This window comes from Hippoglossus hippoglossus, chromosome 2 (genome assembly GCF_009819705.1).
Source record: "Hippoglossus hippoglossus isolate fHipHip1 chromosome 2, fHipHip1.pri, whole genome shotgun sequence".
NCBI classification, from domain to species: domain Eukaryota; kingdom Metazoa; phylum Chordata; class Actinopteri; order Pleuronectiformes; family Pleuronectidae; genus Hippoglossus; species Hippoglossus hippoglossus.
Genome location: NC_047152.1, coordinates 4,535,861 through 4,559,221, shown reverse-complemented (window position 1 = coordinate 4,559,221; position 23,361 = coordinate 4,535,861). Strand labels below are relative to the sequence as shown.

Here is a 23,361-nt window from a genome sequence, read left to right as displayed (position 1 = left end):
TTAAACCCTCAGTAAGCAGATTGAACACACACGAGAAAAAAACCCACGTTGTAGGAGGATGTTTCATGTCAATACAAAAGGCTGACATCAGTGCACGCGTGTTGTGTCACAGGCCGCAACACAACACGCTCTTTCTATTTGTCTCGATTTTTGTGGTGTTTTCTTTGATTTTCCCCCGCAACACAACTCTAACCCACAACAGCCCTTTTTTCAGACGACATTAACCATCAGATAAAGCCTAGATTCTTCTTAATAATTCACGACGAGGACACGCTTTAAATGTTACAAATGGCCCCCCTGCGAGAAGTAAAGCCTCGAATCTCGTTAGTGGCGTTTCGCCTGTTGTTTTTGAAGCCGGCTCGCCTGAAACACAACGCTACCGCGTGTATGTGCCTCTCGTTAGCCAGACACTTCGCCCGGCTATTAGAAGCATGAAAAAGAAGAAAGGATGCTGTAGTGTGGCGCTAAGGACACTGGGTTTAAATCATCGGAATATCACGCAGCGTTTTGCTCCAACAGACAAAAAGGGGGCACACTAGCATACGACCGTATTTGGGATTGCGTGAGGAGTCTGAGAAGTTGCGGTGGGGTAGGGGGGGGGGGGGGGGGACGCATCGTCATTTAACGACATGACCGTTCTAAAAAAAGAAATTATGGAGAAACGAAAAACAGAATCGGAATTTAAAAAAAACATTGAAACACACGGCAAAAAGTGAGACGAGCAAAAAAAAAACAATCTACAATCATTGATAAACAAGAGCCTTCCACTTGACGCCATGTTTACAAGAACATGATACATTTATCACTCAGGGGGTCTAAAAGGTTGACCCTTTCCTCCTTTCTATTTTCTCTCTATTATTTGTATTTACACATGCCTTTCATTCAGGGCATCGTTATAAACAGATATGGTATTTTACTCCACTATTTTCCAGTGTTGTAGTTTCTCTGGGTTTTGGTCTCGTGATCCGAATGTTCTTTTGGTGGCGAGGGGACTCGACCCGTCTCCTCCTCTCTTTCCTTGCGTCCTTTACGCCCTGCTGTCGTCAGGCTTTGTGTGGAGGCTGTTGTCACTGTGCACTTTGATTTCAATCGTATCCGGCTTGAGAGACTCTTTTCCATTTTCTTCCTTCAACGGTAGCTTCCTGCGGAGGAAAAAGGAGATGACGAACCGGATTAACACAAGCAGATGTGAGATTTGCAGGAGTTTGGGTTTATCACAGGGACGTAGAAGTTATGTGGACAGACACAGACGCGGGCGGGACCACCCAGTGGATGTTTTTGTAACAAGCAGACACACAGTAAATTGCTTTCCCACTTTCGAGCCCACCCTCTATCACCTTGTAGACCTTTGGGCGGGTGAAGGAGGTGCCCCCGTCAGGATTAATAATGATGGGCTTAATTAAAGTGAAAAGGCAGCAGGGATATTAAACATAAAAGCCTCTACAGGGCTCCACAGAGGAATAATATACATATTCTTGGTTCTCTTTGGCCTGGACTGACCTAAAGTCGTGTGTACGTCTCTGTTGACTGAGGGAGTGCATTGAGTGAAAAGTCAGAGGGCGGCTGTAGTTCAGGAGGTGGAGAGGGTCGTCAACTAACCAGAAGGTCGGTTCGATCCCTGGCTCCTCTATAGTCCACATTCGGAGGTGTCCTTGGGCAAGACACTGAACCCAAAAGTTTTGAGTGATAGACTTGAAAAGTGCAACATGAATACTGTACATCCCATTTAGTCGTCTTTCTCCACAGAGGGACATTTCTCTAGAGAAACCGCAAAATAATATTCATACAATAGATAAAACAGCATTGACACACAGAAAAACTAGAATTGTGACAGTGATTTTCACTAACAACATATTTCAGTTATCCAACGACAATATTAAATACAGCATCTTAAGCACATCTATGTTTTTATGGATGTAATTAGCCAATCTTAAAGGCCTTGTTTAAAATTAGGGGAAAGTCTTGATCTTGATCTAAATACTGAAAAAGTGTGTAATCTTTCCACAACTTTAATCTTAACTACAGATGGAACCTAACCTCACGAGAGATGCAGGCCACCATGCACACACCACCATCAGCCAGGGTGCCAGGCAACGCAAGTCTCAACGCTGTGTTGGTTTAGTAGAAAGAAGTGGAAGTGCACCAACCGATTACTATGTTTTACCTGCAATTAGAATGTTTTTTTTCCCAGGAAACGTCTTAGGAAATAATATATCATTTGTGAATGATGTGTGCACACATTTATAAGAGATTGTAAAACCTTAAAGTGGCACTACGGTGATTCTACTTAGTGATCAGTGTATAGATCCACTCAGTTTCGAAAAAAGAGCAACTTAACTTAACTTTGCAAGTCTAACAATAGTAGTATTAGTAGTATGAATATGAATATGTATTTCTATTGAACATGTTTGAGCATTCCTGAGATATAGAGTACGCGCAACTGTCATTAGGAATGACCTGGACTTGGATTTAACATCTTGTGCACTGATCTAAAATATCAGATTATTATGATTATTACCAGAGAAATTCAACATTTTATCAAATTACTGTCACAATCTCAGCAGTTGCTCTCCTCCGCCTTGTACGTCCTGCATCCACGCTGCTCCCTTTGGTCGCCAGGTGACTGTTGCCGTGTCGACCTGAATAACATCACCTCAGAGCTGTCGTGTCTCCCACTCGCTTTTAAATTTGATTCATTCCATGGGAGTGAAAAAAGAAATAAAACCCACGCATGTGTTATTAAGCAGGAGCTATTCGATTGGCCGACTGCCTCCCGTTCATCTCATCTTACACGTGTCTTGCTTTGGAAAAATCCCGCAGAAAGACATCGCAGCCGTATCTTTATGTTAATGTGGCCGCATGATGAAAATCTAACGAGCCTGTGTTTCAACTAATGTGATGTACGAGAGCTTCAAACCGCATTTGGCACCGAAAGACACTTTATCCTGATAGAGTTAATACGGCGACTGGGTAAAAGTCAGAGTAGAATAATACGGTGACATTGTGTGATTTAAATTGTGTCAATTTCTAATATGAATTGCACATTTATTCTAATTTCTTTTGCAGTCATGCTGCATTTGGACATTTTAAATGGCCCCTGATTAGGTAATAGCTATTAAAAAACGAGGCTCTATAAATCCTCTGAGCTATTACAGGTGGCGGAGAGATTAGAGTTCTCGATTTTCGATGCATTTGTTCATGTGCAGGGCTCAGAGTTAATCGAATAAATCTGCATGTTGGGTTCCGTTTGTTATCGCCACTTAAAAACAAAGGCCTTACCAGTTTTATTCAGACTCATGTGAGGTCTCTGTGACCTTGACCTTTGACCTCCCAAATTCTAATCAGGTCATACCTATCCTAATATATCATGTTCACAAGAAAATCAGTTCACAGGGATCTCGACCTTCGACCACCCAAATCTATTCGCTTCATCAATGAGGCCAACTAGACTTTCCCTCCAGGTCTCCTTGAGATATCATGTTCAAAAGAATGAGAAGTATGAAGGGACATCTCAAGCACATAATGACTAACATAGGGACCGTGTGAAATCAATAGTCGACTAACTTTTGTCGTTTCAGTTTGGAAAATAAAGCTCTGTGCTGAAATTTACACAAGGGACGTCTCAAAGCAATTTGTCCTCCAACAAACTCACAGCGAACACTAAACACCAAAGTGCAAAAATAAGAGCTGCAGCCGTATATTTGCACATCAAAGATGCGAGATCCTTTCTTCTTTAGTGCAGCTTTTTGGGGTTCGCTATAAGTTTAATAGAGGAAATCAATGAGGAGCATTAGCCTTTACCTGCTCTCGCCTCGTCAGTGCACTCCTGTCCCGAGCATTTTGTTCGCTCGGCTGCTGATTCTATCAAGAGGTTTGGAACAAAGGAAGAGAAAGTGATCGCAGACCTGATCCGTGCACTTCAACATGGTCAGGCCAGTTTCCGCACAGTTCGGATGAGGGCTACTCATTTCCTGAGTTCACAGGCTCGTGCTGCTTTTGATTCTGTTCTATTTCCAGCTTTTGCTGATAATTCAAACTCGTATGTCACATGCTGAAAAAAAAACTAAACCTTCCATCCCCATCCTTTGTCATACAACTGAAATGTCTGAAATCAGGAATTAGAGCAACTTTCCTAATCTAGAAGTTTTGGGGATATGCAATTTTCTTGTAGTTTAATCTAATATGAGATCAAATACTAATCCCCCAGTAACAGTAATGGCGATGATTTATGGGATAAAGGTTTGCTCATTTAATACACTGATTATATCCTCGTTATGTCTTCATGTAAAGGCCTAACTTCAGTGGCCATTGGTGATGTCATTGCTGTCTCACAAAGTTGAACTTTTATGGTATAAAATAAAGTCTATATGGGAATAAAATCACCTCCAAACAGCCACATACAAGATGTTCGCAAACTCCAAGGGAGATCATGACTTGAGCAGCGGCTCTGCGTGATACTGTACCTAATAAGCCCAAATATTGCAATTGGCCAAGGGGGGGGGGGGGGGGGTTCCCCCTTTGGTTGATTGGTGGATGTTGAAGTTCCTGCACAGTGGAGCCAATTTCATGTCCCATTAGCCTCATGCTAACCCAGATTGGATTTACGTTGCGACGGGGGGGTTTTGTCAACATATAGAAAAATGAAGTCCCGACGCTGTTTAACTTTCTTTATAGGGGACATCAACTCAACATGATCACAAATACATTTTCTGACTAAATGTCCCACTGGAGATTTGCAAAGGGAACGGCAGCAACAAGTTATTAACTTCAGCGAATGTATAAATGATGAAGGTTCCCAGTTTCACTAGGAACTCTCCAGTTTCACTTTGGGCGTTTAGAGCAATGGAGAGTGAGGGAAATAAAATAAATTGACTAGGGGGTTGTAAAAATCAGGTTAATTGTAGATTATATTATTATATTAATAATAATTTTACTGGTTGGTGTATGAAATTGGTCATAAATACAGGAATAATGTTCATGTAAATGTTGCATATAAAATCAATGAAATAAATGAACTGTCCTATAATTAAACTAGAACTCAGTAGAGTGAAACCACAATTAAATTCACTAGATCCAGATTTTTATTTGGATGCACACACTCTTAGGTTCCAAATATTATTCTCTGGCGACTTTGCTGAAATAACCAAATCTTGCAAAGTTAAAACAAAGTGATTCTGCCACTTCATCACGATCCGCCTCAAAATGCATTTTCTTCTTGGCTCGTGTCTCATCTTTTAACCGAGTTTTGTAGAAATCTGTTCATTAGTATTTGTGTGTAATCCTGCTGACACACAAAGCATCAACAACTACAGAAGTCCTCTGCTTGTAAAAACAAAGGCAGAGTATTAAAGTCCACAGGAAATGTCTGATATCCCTCAGGTGCTCGGTCCTGGCTGCAGGGGCTGCAGGTTGCAGTCGTGTGATTTGAACCGATTTTTCTCTACATGTCTGATACCGATGTCTCGCGTCCGCTGCGAAAGAGGGGAAATAACAAAAGAGGAAAAACAGTCGATAGAGTGCAAATGACGGGCTCTGCTTGAGTTCGCTTGATGGATCGACGACCTGTCTCCGTCGAAGCCTCACACTGTGACTTGGGTGGATGAGACCGGGTTTGATTTCACTCTCATATCCAGCTTAGTTTCACTATTTTCCATGAAGGGCGTGAAGCTGTATCATCTGCTGATATGATGTGAAAACGTACCCTACAGGAAAAGACTCTCCACGTGTACCCGCCTCGACGAGACTCATCACCCCGGCACACACACACCACCTTCTGTGCAGATACTGTACGTACGGTGCACACGCGCTCCCACAGCATTTCTTCTAAAACAAGGTCTGGCACACAAAGCGAAAAGGAAATGCCACTGGGTCTTGACAAGCCTCTTTGATTATGTGGCGAGAGCCGGCAGCTGCGTGCACCTCATGGTGGGATGGGAGATATCAGAGTCTGCATGCAGATGTGTGTTTGTAATCTGTACGCTTCTAAGTGACACCAAAGCACAGCGGGGGGGGGCGACTTGTTCTTTCCTCCGCTGACGTTAATTAAGCACGGGGCTATCTACGGCGGCCCATAAAGGCTGACTACAATCCCTGCTTTTCAAAGAGATAAATTATGTGGCCCCGGGGGGTGCTTGTTTACGCTCTTATCTAAATCTTTACTTTTACATTAATGTTTTCCTCGGGCGTATTTTATCATAGCCGACAGCGAGCGCAAGTCTTGATGAAGGACACAAGGACGAAGCTGCTGATGGACACTTGGCGGCTCACGTGAGGATTACGCACCTTGTTGCCTCACATCATAGGAACCGGCTTGTTTGCATGGTCGTCTTTTCCAAGGCCAAACACGTCGTCCCTCATTTACAAACTCAGGTGTGCTCGCTCCACTCTGAAGTCTTTTAGCTTCTTAAGACAACCACCTTTTTTTGTTTTTGCTCTGGTGTCAACAGGGGGTTCTGCAAAATCACACTTAATTAAATGTCTGTTTCAAACTTAAGTTTTTCTCTGCACGTCGGTATCACAAACTGTCTCCTCTCCTAGCAAAGTTTCTACAATCAGGAGTCTCTGTATCGCTATGATGATGAGTAGTTTTTATGTTTGCATAACAATGACAAAGAGGGTGAAAAATGCTTATGCTCATAATAAAATGCAAAACGTGAAAGCAGTAATTAAAGAGGGGCGTCTAATCAGGGATGACTGAGCAAAGTACTTCAAATCCATCTATTGTAATTAATCTACTGTTGCTTCAATACCATTTTATAAATGAAAACTACCCCCCCCCCCCTCATTCTGTGACAAACACTACATCTTACTGTAAACTGTACAAAAGAGACTGTGCAGAAACAAACTTGCCATCACATCCCCTTGCAAAATTCTTCTTCTCAAATTCCCTAAAAGGAACTAAAACTTCACATCCATTTGAAAACATAAAGATATAAAGGTGCTCTATTGTGTCAGAAAACACACAAAGCTGGAATTTTGGATTTGTGGTAAGTGCAAATTTCATCAAATCCAAGTACACAAGTCAAAACAAGATACATTTCAAGATTATCTACAATACATCACAGCACTGTTCGGACAGTAAACGGATGAATCCTGGAGGCTGCAGCTTGTTTTATCACCAAGATCAGACTCAGTTACTTACAGCTTACATTCACATAAACTAGTGCTTTCCTTACATACTACAAGGAATACAGTTGGGACTATAAGCTGAAAAAATAAGATGATTAAACAATAAATCCAATAATGCCTCTTCCTTCAGTGTTTGACAACGTTGTTGAGGTTTCCTCCCAGCAGGACGCCAGGGCCTTAAAAGTAAATCCGGCATTGTGTGTTTTACCTCCTGCCGTGAGTCATCAGAGTATTAAGATGCTCAACAGTCTGTTCTCAAATCTGTGCCGCACGTCTGAGAAAACTCTTCTTCTCTCCCGCACGATCATCAGTGTGACGTTGTGCGGTCCGAGCTTTTTCTGAAGTTCGTGAAAAATACTTCCAGGTACACATTTGGATGAGGATCATTTGTCACCGGATAACTGACAACTGAACCTCCGTGTGATGCCGTCCCTCAGGTGTTTGCCGGGAGGTTAGCGAAGGGCCAGACAGGTGCACGGATGTATCCCTGGGTCTCTGACTGACAAGATGGGACTGGATTCGCTGCTGTCACCGTCGATGAATATCAAGACAAACGCCTCCAGACAAGGCAGAGAAAAAAGTGGGCACAGAACCAAACTACTCCTGGAGGCTTTGCAACATGTATTTGTTGCATTTCACCGACTGTTAGTTGCTTGAATATGAGTATATTGCAAAAAGTAAAAATGTGACTGTCGCACTTTTTGCAATAAAACAGTCCAAAACCAGACAGGAGAGATGGACTTCAGACGCCAGAGCTTTTGTGTTTTTTTCCCCCGTCTGCCCACTGGGCCTGCTGTGACATCAAGAGCTTATTTAACACTGAAAAACAAAAAGTGAGGACTGACTGAGGACGTGGACTTTCCTGAGGCGGCCGCAGAGCCCAGCGTGTCCTGACTGATCCTGGCACGATTGGACAGCTTTTCTAATAGAGAGAGACCGTCGCCCATCCTTCATCTGTCAGTGCACGGATCCAGCTCCGGCTAAGTTAACACTGCAACAATGGGCACGACAGATAACGTGCAACTGAGTATTTAGAACAGTGTACTGTCTTTAGTTAGAGATACAATTTAAATAGGGTGTAACTAAAAATCTATATATGACATAGAGGGATCACATTTTAAAATTTGTTTTATTCACTAGCTATAGTTTATTGAACGCTTTGCTGGGTGATTTCCCTCAAGGCAAGCGACCCACAGGTGGTATATAAAGATGGATGATGGGACAGCTCCCCCCCGAAATTGAAGCCACATCATCTTGATCACCCCCTGGTGGCTGGCGGCAGTACATGTCATAAACCCGACCTCCTCCAAGTTATCAGACGGGACATGGGCCAATCAAACAAGTGAAAGTCCCGTCAGATGAGTTTTTCTCAAAGACTGGTTTCTGTTACTTATGTAGTTCATATCATATCTTATTGTTTTGTTATTTGTTATTTGATAAAAGATGGCGGCACATGTATCCAGGATATTTTAGCTCCATTTTTGCACAGCCGTAGGAAGCTGACATGCGTCGTCCATCTTCATATACAGTTTTTGTGTCTAAAGAACAAATTGCAGATTGGAGAACAACCAATTTGAAATGCGCATGATGTGTGCGATTTTTTGGGCCAATTATTCCGATGAATAATGTCTCGAATGCTTGTTATAGCTACGCCCATTTGATGCTGTGGGAAAACAGAGCAAAAAACTCCCTTTATCTGGTGCTGTTGCTATTATTAGCATCAAAGTGAGAAGACAATGTTCTCTGGAACTGTGAAGTCACGTAGTTTTGTTATTTTCTTCTTGTTAACTGGGTTTCATGCTGTGGGAAATAAAGGGTGAAGGTCATCCTCTCTGCCAGACGAGACCATCGCTGTAAGAGCATGGTTTGCTGGGCCTCTCGACGCAGTACACCTCCGCCCCCTCAGAGTCACACGACTGAAGTCTCGCACACGCAGTGGGACTGTTTGAGCTTTGTATTATCTCAGGCGTTATATCATTCCACCTACTTAGTGCTGTGACTCAGTGTACAGCAGACGACTGCGTCGCCTCACTGTCACTGTAGTTTCGCAGAGGAATTCAGTTACTATACAACGGGGGAACTTATTTTTGCAGTAATCATTCCCTGCAGCTCTGAAACCAGTTAGTCTGCAGAGATGTGGGGATACAGAGTGTGCAACATTCATTTTAGAAAAAAATATACTGTAGCAATGTGACATTTTTCGGTGCACAGTATTTTGATAAAAGATTTGTCCATGATGTTTAGGCTGTGCTATAATTTTCTTTATTTATCTGCTTCTCTGTTCATAATCTTTTGTCTACAAACAAAAGGTGAACTAGAACATTTAAAACTCAGGACATTGATTTACATTATGGGAAATGTCGGAGGGGGTGTTTCTGGACATGGATCCATATTAGAAATTTGTACAAGTTTGCATATCTTGGCCTAAGCTGCATCATCTTTAAGATATTTTAAAATGGTGTCTCTTGTCAGTCCCTAAACTTCAAGGAAGGACAACAATAGTATCCCTTTAATTTTTGTAAATTCTTCTTCTTATCTCATCAGATACTTTACTTCTTCTAGATTCCATCAACCACCACTAGCGTCTAGACCCTGGGAGGAGGGGTTTCCTATAAGATGCAGCCACAACCCCTTTCAACCTTGATTACATCACGAGGGGTCTAAACGTCAAATACACTCACGTCACTTTCTTCTCTTGTTGTGCATGACAAAGGTTAAGGTTGCCGACCATGTGCTGCAACATGCCTGGTTTGCGTCAGCATGGTGGCCCTTGCATGTCATGTGCAAAAAGGCCAGAAATAATAATGAAATGAAATTTGTACCACGTTCCTGCGTCAAGCAACAGGAGAGAAGTCGTAAACAATCAGAATGATGGATAAAACCCTGATAATAAGAAATCTCGACCTCCTACCTCTTCCTGTCGGGAGCATTTTGCCCTGTTCTGCTTCACTTTATGTAAACTCCAGAATAATACTACATGGTAACACTACATGTCTGCGCTTTGTGTCGGTGATGCCACTGTGATAAACGACCGGGTCTCAGAGCCATGAGGAGGTTGTAGCTGCAACATGGAGACTGTAAATGCCTGTGTGAGTTGCTGCTACCGTGGCAGCTCTAACATGAAGCAGAGACAGATTGCGCATGCTGTGTGATCAGGCAGTCACTCAGCCCTCCAGCTCTGTGAGCTTAGTGACTCAGCAAGAGTCAACCCCCTCCTCCCCTCCGCTCTCCTTCCTCCTCCTTCCTCCTCCTCCTCCTCCTCTTCTTCCCTTCCTCTTCGCCCTCTCTCTGCTGCCCCTACACTCGTCTGGCACACTGACGGCTTTGGAAACAAAAATGGCCGTCTCACAAACCTTTACTGAAGTACCGGGGCTGAATCTGAAAACTGATTTGGATTGTGATTTTCACTGCATGAGAGGAATTAAGATAAATTATGTGTTTGCTCACAGAAAACATCCACACACTCCAGTGGGGCCACTCACAATATTTGCATGCACACATTATATGATCATAGAGGTGGACACACAGAGACCAAGACGGCACGTGATGTGAATTACAAACATGGGTACACTTCTTACATCATGGATGTGCACGTACACGCTATGCATGCAAAAGACGGTGAACTCACGGCACAGTGGATGGAAAGCACTGATGTTAGTGAATAAGACATAATCAGAGACATACTGTGGTTGAAAAGGTGGTTGGGCGGCTGTTGTAGCTGTACCTATGGTAAATGGTAAAAAGAAAACTCCTTTTCTCATTTGCAGTAAAATGAAGACTTTCACCGCGCTATCGGTAAATATTTGAAAGGTGAGACTTTTCTGCCCAAACTGCTGATATAACATTTGGAACTAAAATCTTGAAATATGTTTAAATTTCTCTTTATCCATTAGAGTTTTATAATTCATTGTTGCACAGTTATACAGCCAAAAAAAACTGAAACAAAACTTTAGCCAATGTAACATACACCCACAGCAGATGCACCATCTGCAAGCATGAATGATCTTATGACTGGGAAAAGAAGGAGTTAAAAGTTCCCGTGAAATAAAGAAAAGAATAACTCACAGGTAGGCAGCCTTGCCCTCCTCCATGTCTTTGCCCTTGCCGCTGGTGGCTGTTTTCTTGCTGCACAGCGTGCGAGTGATGCACATCAGCAGGCCGCAGTGACGCAAGAAGAAGCAGCTGACGTCCACCAGCACGAGCAGCAGCAGGAGCGCGCCGAAGCCAAGGCCCACCACCGCCCCCAGGCCCAGGCCGCTGAACAGGGATTCTGCTAAGGCAGTGAAACACACACACGCAGACAAACAGACGCCCAACACAGAGAAAAACACTGTTAGCAATTTTGATTCATGCACTTGTTCTCTAAGACACACACACAGGGTCAGGTGAGGAGCAGCATCAATAGAGCCGGGATTCATTAGCCGGCTCAAGGACGTGTTCGCTTGCTCAGGATATATCTGACCTGCCAGTGAAGGTCAGCCTCCCCACATACATCCAAACACGGAAGGTGTAGCAGTACTGAGAGTGTGAGACCAGGAAACCACAAAGCTGAACCAAACAAGAGCAGACTCGCGCCCGGAAAAAACTTTTTAACCGTGGTTATACTTTCAGAACCACTCGAAGGTCAAAGAAGTCCTCCGGAGCCGGCTGGAGAGTTTCCAACACGTAGATAAGTCCTAATCCACTAACGCCTCGACTCCACACAGCCCTCAGTGGAGACTCTCAATTATTACTTTGGATCCACCAAATTTCCTCCAAAACAAATCAATTTCAGACTTAGAGTTCTTTTTTATACAGAGTAAATATAGGGGAAAAGTTTTAAAGGCTGAAATAAAGGAGATCTGGGGTGCCTGGAAACAAGTGGAAAAGGTTTTACCTCGTGAATTATCTTCAATATGAGATGACTTGCAGCTTCCTATCTGTTTAAGAGCTGATATATGAACCTTTTGCCTGAAACTACAGCAGCAAACATATTTCTTTCATCCATTCTTGCACCTCAGGCTCTGCACATACCGTATCTATCATGAGCCCGACTGTCAACAACGAGCTCCACAGGTGGAGGAGTTCACGCACACCGCTCGGCAACGCTGCACTAAACTGCAGCTCAGGGAAGCAAGCATCAGCAGATCCACGCTCCTGCTTTCGCCTCCGTGTCCACCGGGCGCCTCGCATTCTGTGGCTCGCAGTGCTCAAGCAGATTCACGTGGGAAGCCGAGTATTTCCATCTGAAAGTTGAAATCTCCCGGTGGGTCCGGCACACTGCTCCCTCGGCTCGGTCAGGAAAACGAGCGGCAGGGCCCGCGTTCAATTTAACGTAACGAGAAAAGAAAGGCGCCTCGCTTAAGAGAGAGGATCCCGGTGGGCATGGCTGAATCGAGCGGCGCCCCGAAGTGATCCTGAGGTTGAGCAAACTGAACAACCACTGTCGGATCAGTGGTGACAGCCGGAGGTCTGACCTTGCCAGGAGTAATCAGCGATGGGAAAGTGAGGATGAATGAACCTTTCTACTTAAGAGTACCCTCACATGGGCGTTCAGCAGCCTAGTAGAGTTTAAAGGGGGAATCAGACAATGATATGAAGGTGTAAGCACCCGTAGACGGCCGAGCGCCGGAGTCTGGCACCTCTGAGTTTAAAGAAAAGCCCCCGGAGAGCAAGGAGGGAACGCTGGCATGGCTTTCTCTCTCCTGTGCAGCAAAACAAAGGGAATGTGAGCTGAATGCAGCAGATGTAGCCAGTATTCAGTCAGTATCTCCACATGGGAATCTAAACACGCATATTTGAGATGAAGGTACATTTACATGCATCTACAGAGCACGGCTAGAATGTAAATCATCTGGTAATAATAGAATTGATATAATCCTCATTATACTTTGATAAACTTTACACTGTTTTAAAATAAGGCTTCAGGATTCTACAGGATTCTACAATGGCTCAGGGGGTAGAACGGATCATCCAGAAGGTCGGCGGTTTGATCCCAGTCTTTTAAGAATATGTGTGTGAATGCCATAAAGCACTTTGAGTGGTCATCAATACTACAAAAGTGCTATATAAATACAGGCTGTTTATCATTTACACATATATACACACTGAAATTATATGTGTTAAAAAAAACAGTTCCCCTCCTTTTGCTGCAGTGCTAATACTGCACTGTCTCTGTACTCTGCCTGAAAACTCCCTGGAAAATGAGCCAAGAGTCAACACTTTAACCACAAAGCCGCTGTTTCATTTCAAATCCAGCGTGCAGGAGCTCCGAGCCAATAACGGCACAAAGAGGAGCGAAGCTTCCAAACACTCCTGCGCCGCACTGGAAGTTGTCACAGCGTGTCACACAAACCAAATGACTCATGTTGGCGACTTTGTTCTCGACTTCAAGCTGAGGCTGCAGACAATGGAGACTGGCGGCGAGTCAAAGGGGAGACGAGCAGAAAGTCAGACGGGGGGAGAGAACCTCGTGGCAGAAAGGAGCTCTAATTAAAAACACTTTGCGTTTCTCGTCCTGAATTCCGAGGATATGGGATTTGAAACGTGCAGACCGGATCAATATTTGTTCTCACCGCCACGGGCTCCTGGTTTGAATCGCACCTTTTTGAAGGTTGATCTGAGTTAATTTAGCTGCTGAAGCCACAGATTCCGGATTGGTAATCAGCACCCCCTCTCCAGCCCCCCCACCCCCCGAAGCCTTTGCACACTTCAGACGAGAGAAAGCATACTAATCCCTTCTTTGGGCCATACGTTGCTTCTTTCTCATCGTTTACACTGTTCACACTGTTTACATTTGTACATCACAAAAAGCCCTTGTCGACGTTATACATTTCTGACACCGCAAAGAATGAAGCGCTAGTCAAACATCGAGTGCACCACGACGTTTTCACGAATCCAAAACATCTTTGTCATTTGTCATCGTGCCACGTTTTCGAGATTCACATTTCCTCAGACAGAGATTTTACTTAAGTGTCATTTTTTAAAGGGAAGCCTGCAAATATCCTGAAAGACTGACATCTGCAAACATCAGAATTCGGAGCGATAAACGCGAATCACTCAGCAGCTTGACAGTTCGAGGTTGCACTGATACACTTGTCAAAGATAAACAGAGGATGTATAAAAAATTAAAAAAAAAGAAGAAAAGAGTTTTTGCTCTGTGAGTTGGAAACAAGAAGCCGCACCAGCTTCCGACAATAGCTCAGATCTCTGCAGAAGGTATTTAGGCGAAGAAAAGCGGCTTAACTTTTAAATGGAATAAACAAGTGTGTGGTCACAACTGCTTTCAAGTGCGCAGCCAAGACGCCTCCCAGCAACTAATACTCTATAATGCGAGCAGAACAAAAGCACAATATAGGGGAAGAATATGCATAATAACTTGATGTAAGAGCTAAAGCACAATAAATATGCTTTTTTTTCCCCCCGAGCAGATATTCGCATTGGTTACCTGTGGCTGCTGTTGATTTATGACGGAGGAGTAAGGAGAAGTAATGAGGTCATTTATATGGGAGGGTCTTACAGAGAATAGAGGGCGACGCCGCGCTCCGGTTGGACTGAATCATCGCCCGCGAGAGGCGGGAACTGTTTCCCCTCAGGTCGCAGTGATAAACGGCCTGCGGGGATCCAAGGGACAAAGCTGCGTGCAGCTGAGAGTAAATATACTGTATATATATATTTTTTCAATAATAAAACGTTCTTTATATATTTAAAGGCTTGTTTTCATTTAGAAAACTGCAACTTCCTCTTGACTGCATAGAAATTCAAACTTGCAAACTTTCAGTAACACACCAATGGCTCATCCATCCATCCATCCATCCATCCATCCATCCATCCATCCATTGGGATTTGGAGCTACACAAATAATATTTCTAATTGAAATATAAGTGTATCAGAAAATAATTTAGTTCTACGCATTTTACAGGCTAATCAAGGGGAAGACATCATTTTGGCCATTACTGCCATAATACTTGTCCTTTTGCAAACAGACATTAAAGGGATGGTGTGACTCTGGTTTCTTTTGTTTCACGTCACGTGCTAAGTTGTCGGGTCGGCGAGTGAGAAAGTTACTTAGTTCTGATTAAACCGAGGCCGACAGCCCAGCCTGCTCGTCAGTGCTCCGGTCTGAACCTTCAGACAGAATGTGTGAAGAGGCAGCGTTTGGCCTTTTCAAATGTGATACAGCGAGAGATTGACACGCTGCTGGTCCCACAATTCAGACACCGGGAGAAAAATACTCTATTCTGGCATGGGTGTCTGGCTTATTTTTTTTTTTTTTTTACAACTTGTCAAAAGCTCCCAAAGTCCATGTTTTGTGCTCCCCTTTACTTTATTAATTGTCCTGTCCAAACGCCTGCCCTTTGTCTCATTATGAAGCACGTCCACAGAGGCAGCGAGTGCATCTCCATTGTTCCGGGAGAGCGGCGCGACGGGGTCCGCGTCCTCTGCGGCGATACTTTGACTCCGCTGTCCTCCTGCATCTATAAAACTGTCCACGCTACAGCATCATTCCCCATTTCACGCTCTCCTGCTGGAGGTCAATCTAGCAGAAAACAGCCAGTGACAGGCCCAACGCCGCAGCGCTTGGCACAGGCTGTGCCTCTGTATTCTGGACCGAGGACAATGATAACATTGACTTTTTGTTGAGAATTACAGTCTGGCGACGGACAAAGCTGGCAGGACAGACTGACGTGGGGGTTAAGGAGGTTTGTTAACGTCTAAAAGTCTTTTTTAACAAAGTGTGTGTTCGATTTAGATTTGAATTCACGCCAGAAAAACATTTAATCTCCTTATTTTCTCTTTTTTCTAAGAAACCAGCCTTTAATTAACAATATAAAACGTAAAAATATAATTAACACAGACAAATGAGTGGTGAGCAAATCATGAAAACAAAATCCTTTGAACAGGATATAGTGTGTACTTGAATCGCTCAGGACATTCTCCAGAACTTTTTCCTGCCAGCCCCACCAATAAAAATGTCTGGAATATGTTAGAGAGGGAATACAGACGGAAAACTTAACAGTGAGCGTGTGGGCGGGTTCATGATGTTTCTGACACGCAAACAGGAAGAATACAAATATTTCAGAATGAAAAAGAGGAGCAGGATCCGAGAACTTTTGGTGATGGGGACACCAGAAAATGTCCAGACCGAAATTTTGGGGGCATTTTCCAGATGACATGTCTAAAAAGACAACTTTAAACTAAGTAAGTAACTTTCATAGCTAACGTGTTCTCACTTCCTCCTTAAGAAAAAACATTTCTTCTGTGACTTCGCAAATTCTCAAATCCCTGAAACACAGCCATCATTAATTCTTATTTCCCTGCTCTATTAACCCTTTTGCTGACGTCTTCTGATTACTTGTTGATATATGGGCCCATTAGCGCGATTACTCAATCGCCGGACATCAGCTGCTTGTGTGGCACCTGAAGCCATTCATACACATCGCACAAACTCATTAGGGCCCGAGCGGTGATGGACTGTCCCTCCACTGGATGTGAGGGGAAGTCGCTCGATTAATGATGACCAAACGGGGCGCTCGCCGATCGGGGAAGGTAGCAGGTGCTAATCTGTGTGTGTGTGTGTGGGGGGGATAAACATAATAATTTGTGGATGTTAGCGAGGATTCTTCCAAAGTGCTCGCTTCGGGATGTGATGAGGAGAGTAGAGAAGGGTGGTTGTCTGAGGAGGCCCCTCGGAGAATTAAAGATAATCATTAAATCCCGCCTAGTTTGAAGTAGGGAGATGAGTCCTTCCTTTCTGTTTCGTTTCCGAGCAGGAAGCGTTCCAGCTCTGGTGCGACTCAAGTGCACTCGAGAGCCGGCGACGAGGAAATGAAAAACCACGGGAAATTACTTTTTAACTTGGAAGAATATGACATCCTTAACAACCAACCCCAAAGGACTGCGAAGAAATGTGATCGACTCAAACGTAATTGCTGTTGTCTGAGGTTACAACTCGTTCCGGGGGTAACTCTACGGGCCACTGCCTTCATCTTTGTAGTGGAAATTTGAGTTTAACCAATGAAAAGACACGGATTGAAATGCACGCGCTGCACTCGACAACTTAAAAGTTTGAAGTTGGAGAACTGTTAGCTGTTAAAACGAGTAAAGATTGATGGATCGAGGCCAAACAATGAAAACGAGGCACAAAACACTTCAACCAAAGGCCTTGACAGTTGACCTTACGCGACGGAAAAGAAAGAAACACACGTTTTCTTTTTTACGACAGATTCAGTTAACAATGTCGTGAAGAGAGAGAAAGTTTGAAAGGCTTTTATTATTTCATTAAGTGTCATTTGAATTAATTATTCACTTCCACTTGACTTTCAAGCAGTCAAACGCAACAGTGCAGTGTTGATTCTTAACTGCGCTCTGGCAAAAAGCCGATGTTCAACAAGGTGTCACCACTCAATCCCCACAGACTCGTCACTAAAGTACATAAAAATACACATATGTCAAGTATACATATGTACAGTAGGGTATATAGGTATGTAATATTTTCCCTCAGAATAACCAGTACAGTCGGTGTTAAGTATTATCTATAGGACGAGAGATGACACGAGCAGGTTTTGTTCCGTGCCGGTGTTCCATCTCCTTCCGTCTCAGCAGGACGTCCGTTTCCGCGCTCGTCTTGCCCGTGCTGAAATATTTACATCGCTGACAGTGATATTGTCTGATGTGAAAAAAGGCATTCGCGCAAACACGAGCCTTTCATCTCGACAGGATTATCTCTGTTCGATGAATAAATGAGCGGGTAACCGTGTAAACACCAGGACTGATCTTGTGTTGTATTGTTAAGGACTCCAGTGTTTACTCTGGTGAGCGATACAGGATCGACGCGAGTCAAACAAATGTAGGTTTTTTTCGGATTGAAATGATATTTAATCGCGGCGCCCCCAGCTTGCTCGAACGCCTCAAGAGGTTTTTTTTGTTGACGGTAATGTCATCTTCAGTCCGTTATTTTCAGCTTCAATCTATCACTTGCATCATTTCAGCATCCTTTCTGCCTTTATTTGTATGTGGTGTGCCAGTTTCCCAGGGACCAGCGGTACTTCAACGGATGGCATTCAACAAAGCTCCCTCCTTTTTGCATCTGGAATAAAAGGGATTCTTAAAGAGCAGGGACATCAAAGCCTGTTTACCGGCCTCAGAAAGCAGAATTTAACTGAAGCTTTACTGTCAGGCTCTTTTTAACCTCAGAGTCTCTGTTTGTAAAGCTGCATACTAAGCTGCGAGTGCCACTATTGGTTATATTTAACTGAACGTTATGGTCTGAGGGGAATATATTCAACACAAGCTGTTGAAAAATTCATTAAATATATTCCGAGTCACAATAATAACACGAAAAAGTTTTACTTCAGGTAAGTACCCTTGTATATAGTAAGTCCCTGCACATCAGACTTGATTGCCATGCGTCTTTTTCCTGACGCCGCTTTAAAATAACGACTTTCACTTTGGAAATTGATGAGAAGATCAATTACTGCAATGGACAGGTTAAAAAAAAAAGAAGTGCTTTTCCCGTTTTGATTTGCTGGCAACACTTCCAGGAAAAGCTCGCAGGACTGGAGAGAGAGAGAGAGAGAGAGAGAGAGAGAGAGAGAGAGAGAGAGAGAGAGAGAGATGGAGAGAGAGAGAGAGAGGCCATTCCAGATTATTCCTTCAACTGCTTTGATGAGATTATTGGAAACCAAATCCATCTCGCCGGTTTCAATCACGGCTTTTTATGGCGCATGACTGGAAGCAGGGGAAGAGGAGCGGGCCAAGAAAAATACAGCAGTCATAACAAAGACCAACACAAGAAATACCACACACAGTCCTATGGCAGGCGTGGGGCCTCCAAAGAGGCTGAGGACTTTTAATTAACTAAAACTACGACGCCGTAATAAAACACTTTTTCAACTGAATTTTACTTAGTTTAATACTAAGTAAATATTAAGATATCTAACTTCTGGCATTCAGGATAATTGGATTCCTCTGTTTTGATACTACATTCACTTAATTAGGGCACTCACATAAATAAATACATTTTCTTCTTGACGACAATTCAAAATTAAGGTTTTTAGATATGAAACATAACAAATGAGACACCATGCAGTTGTTAGAGGTTACACTTATAAAACACACATTTATCCTTGATGATTTAAAGAACACATTACAAGAGTTTGATTTACTGGTATCATTTCAGTTGTGTCATGTTTGGTTTTTGAGAAATAAGATATTTTCCCCATCAGGTTTGCAGTGATTGGCTCTGGATACTATAAAACATGACGTCATTGGCAATAAAACACTCTGTCCTTTTTTCTTAAAGATACATTTTGTGAGTTTCTCCACATCAAATATGAATTAGATTAGTTATATAATTGTATAGGGGTTATAAGAATACAACATAATAAATCTATAGCCAATAGGGGCCATGTTCTCCTGCAGTTCTGTCCCAACGTGTCAGGCTGAAACAACGACACAAGACCAAATTGTATTTTTGTCAACGGAGCATTGTGGTGGAGTGACACAAAAAAAAGTTTAAAAGGGGCGAAAAGAGCTGGTGTTGGAGGCACATTGTCGTAATGAGGAGAGTCAGAGGGACAGTTAAGAGGTGAAGAGTAAACTCTGATTCGGAAAGAAAAGCGGCTGGAAGGGAGGGGGAGGAAGTCAATTGGAGGGGCAGTGTTCAATCAATGGCGTTTTTCTTTCAGGATTCTCCGTGAGCAGGAGGGTGAGAAGGTTATGCAGCACGAAGTAAAGTAGGACGCAAAAAAAAAAGGAGGGGGAAAGAAAACAGAAAAGCGCCAAGTCAATACCCTGCAGATGCATAATGCATAGATTGAGGATTGAGGAGAGTTACTGTCGACGGCGTCTACTGTATGTGAACATATTTCCTGAGCCAGGGAGAAAAAAAAACAAGGGGATGTTTTTTCATCAAGAAAAAAAAAAAAAGGAGGCAGTGAATTGGAAAGATAGTCCACAATTGGGACTGACAGATATTTCACATTTAATATTGTTGATGGAGTTAACACTGACCAGACTTCTTCAATATCCAATTTGACCCAGCGTAGCAGAAAATGTGAACACAGAGTCATTTCTCTGTTTAACCTGCACCACTTTTCCGAGATTATATAAATAAATGAACACGCGACGGCGGGGGAAACATCGAGATTGACGGCTCGGCTTAATGAAAATGCAGTAAACACGGACTGGGGTTATTAAGCTGTAAATTGGTGTGGGACTGGTATCGGCCGAGTGAGACAGAGAGAAGTTGAGAGACCAAGTTTGAGACGGAGCGGCTCTCTGGTGATTTGGGTTCATATGAGACAGATTGTGAAAATCCTCCTGTTTCTCCAGTGACGCACGACAGATTTCTGCACTCTGTTTACTCCCTTATTGACTTTTTATCCCCTAAAAAAGCAGCATATTCATTATTTTTTAACATATTCTAAGTTTCTTTTTCCATTAAATCCTTTTGTCCAATCTGAGACACATTTTCAGAGCTCCAAACCACAAAATTCACGTTGCTTTTACTGAATTTGCAGTCAAATTACTAATTATTCAGAAAATACTTCCATTTTCTGAACATACGAGCCAAAATTAAGAGTTTGCCTATTCTCATTTAAATATAAATGCACGAAGCATCATGCCAAAAATGATATCTGATGTTCAAACCCCTAAAATATTGAATACAGCCTCTAGTTCTGCTTAAAAGCTGGCTCATCAATAGCTGATTTAAGTTGTGTAAAATAGCCCAACTTGATTTCTTCAACTGCATTGACATATACAGTAAAATGGAGTATTTTGAATTGATTTAATTGGATGTGGATACAGAACGACACAGAGGAGGAGAGGGAGAGAATAATGTCTGGATGAGAGAGAGGACCAGAGGAAGCAGAGATATACGGGGAGAGGAGAGAGAAAGAGTGGTGGTGTTACAAACAGGAGACAGTGTTATAAACCACGGTGCATCGCTGAGAGAGGCTGGTGAAAGCCTCATCTCAGACTCGGGGACTTCAATATGTGGTATTACCAGAAGGTCGTCTTCTGTGATTACCATTTCCCAGAGTAGCTGTCGGTCCTTGAGTCCTAATGCTAACACTGTCCTAATGCTGTATGTTTTATTTTTGTTCCTCTAGAGGCTGCAATTTGGGGGAAAATGGAAATCTCCTTAGTGAAGAGCAAGGGCAGTTCAGACCTGAATTGTAGAAACACAACCTGGTATTTCAGGTTGTGACTACCACTGCTCCCACTGGCCACTAGTATACACAGTGAATTGCCATGTTGTAGGATTTTTTGAATGTTTACTAAGAACTACGCGGTGAATCTTACACAGGATCTCCTGCTGTTTTCTCACATCGGCTCCTTTGGACCTTTCAGATTCACACACACAGCTCAGAGAGGAGTGTGCTGCAGTCTCCAGTGATAGCTTGTTAGCGTTGTAAGGACCGATTTGGCAACTCTGCACCGAGCGTCTTCTTTTGTTTTTAGACGACCTCCACTGACAACTGCACGAAGCAGAACAAAAGGAAACGGACGGGAGGAAACACGAGGACATTTGTGATCGCACAGGACAATGCACCAGTTCAACCATTCACACGCAATCACAAGCCCAGTATGCCGGCCATCCAAGAAAGGATTCCATTTTCTTTCCTCCGCTACTCTCCTTTCCTCAAACCCATTTAGGATTTTTTTTTTTTTTTTTCCTGCCTGGAGGTGGAGAGTGTATGATCATCAGCCACAAGACCAAATGTCCCTCCTGGAGGCAGAGCATGACGGCTGCAGGGACATCTCCGCTAAAGGCTGCCAGAGGTGGCTCCTGCATGCCAAGTGACTCTTCCCCAGGTGCACAGCGAGAGACGACACACGATGTGATGTGGATGAGAAAGTGTGGCCAAATGTCCCAAACTGGACAGATTAGGGGCGGAGACATGTGTTTTCCCCTTTCTGGACCATTTTTATTATGATTATGGGTTGTGCTTCTACACATTTGGAACCAAAGGCCATTCCCCCCCCCAAGCAATTTCAAATACGTCACTACTGCAATTGTGTCACTTAAAACTGTTCCTGTACATCCATCTAATAAATCAAGATATCTCTGTCTGGATGGATGTGGCTCACAGATCTCAAGAACCGTTCATCTAATCGCCTTCAAACTAAATATGGGTAGGGTTATTATTAGAGTTTACAGACACAAATAATCTAGGGCACACGTTTCTATGTTTTGGGTGTGTTCTAAATGATCATTGTTCAATAATAGAGAGCTTATTTATAAAAACGGATAATCGTGACCTCATAAATGTCCAGAAATTAAGTCAAACTAAGGAAGTAAACTAAGATGGCCACAGTGTCAGACTTTGAACATACCTGTTGGAAAGTAAAGATGCAAAAGACTCGTTCACTTTTAGATATCATGTTGCCAAAATCAGATGTTGAGTGGTTTATGGTACAAGGAAATGATGAATTTCACATTAACAATGAAAACTGTGTTTTAGCAGAATTATTGCATGTATGAAAGTTTTTTAAAATTACATTTGTAACTTTTAATTAACTACCTCATCAACTATTTGGCTAAAATGTGCGAGTGTAGAAAACCCATCTTAAGTTTGGCCAACCTCGGTAGAGTGCAAAGTGATTTCTCCCCTCTCGCTCCCCCCCCCCGGTTGCTCTCTCTCAGGCCCTTTCCCACGATGCACCGCTGTTTCGCTAACAAGAGAGGACAGCCAATCGAAGTGACCTGCCTTGAGCTTGCTGTTCCCCGGCCTTGTTTTCTATTTGAAAAGCAGCCCACACTCTCACAGGCCATTTAGCCAGTGCAGTAATGACAGGGGCAAACACTTGCTCGATCCAAAACAGCACAAATGGATATAGTAACAGGTTTGGAGAGGAGAGCAAAACAACACTGAAGCAGCCCTCCGATATTTTTGTTTTTCCTTTTTATGTGAGTGTGAGGTCTATTTCAACACTGTGTGTGTGTTCTCGCTTCAAAGCCAGGCGGTGCTGCACACTTCAAAGTCCGCTGCTCGCATTTCCTCACACACGTGTTCATTTGGGTGTATGCATGTTAATCCAAATGTCCTGGAGGACTGGAGTAATGAGACACTCCCCTGCACAACCAGGCATTTGTTTGTTTTCGGGGGCTGGAAAAAGTACAAGACTCCACAACGAGCGGCGGCGACACCGACAAGCAAACACTTTTCATGGGGCAGAACCACATAATCTCAGTAGAGGGACATAAGAGCGAGGGGGGGGGGAGAGGGAGGGGCTGTGTTTGTT

General features: G+C 43.2%; 1 protein-coding gene across 3 annotated transcripts in view; it reads right to left on the bottom strand.

The window, feature by feature from the left end:
- Positions 1-205: 205 nt before the first annotated feature.
- LOC117776771 (neural cell adhesion molecule 2-like) overlaps positions 206-23,361 on the bottom strand; it is a 245,745-nt gene continuing 222,589 nt past the window's right edge. The window contains exons 16-18 of one of the 3 annotated variants that reach the window (XM_034611053.1): positions 11,194-11,401; positions 10,813-10,852; positions 670-1,142 (exon numbers count right to left, since the gene is read on the bottom strand). In XM_034611053.1, the coding sequence (XP_034466944.1) occupies positions 1,086-1,142; positions 10,813-10,852; positions 11,194-11,401 (305 nt within the window). In that variant the 3' untranslated portion in view covers positions 670-1,085. Of the gene's footprint in view, positions 1,143-10,812; positions 10,853-11,193; positions 11,402-23,361 lie in introns of all 3 variants that reach the window. The other 2 variants (XM_034611035.1, XM_034611043.1) reach the window with 2 other exon arrangements.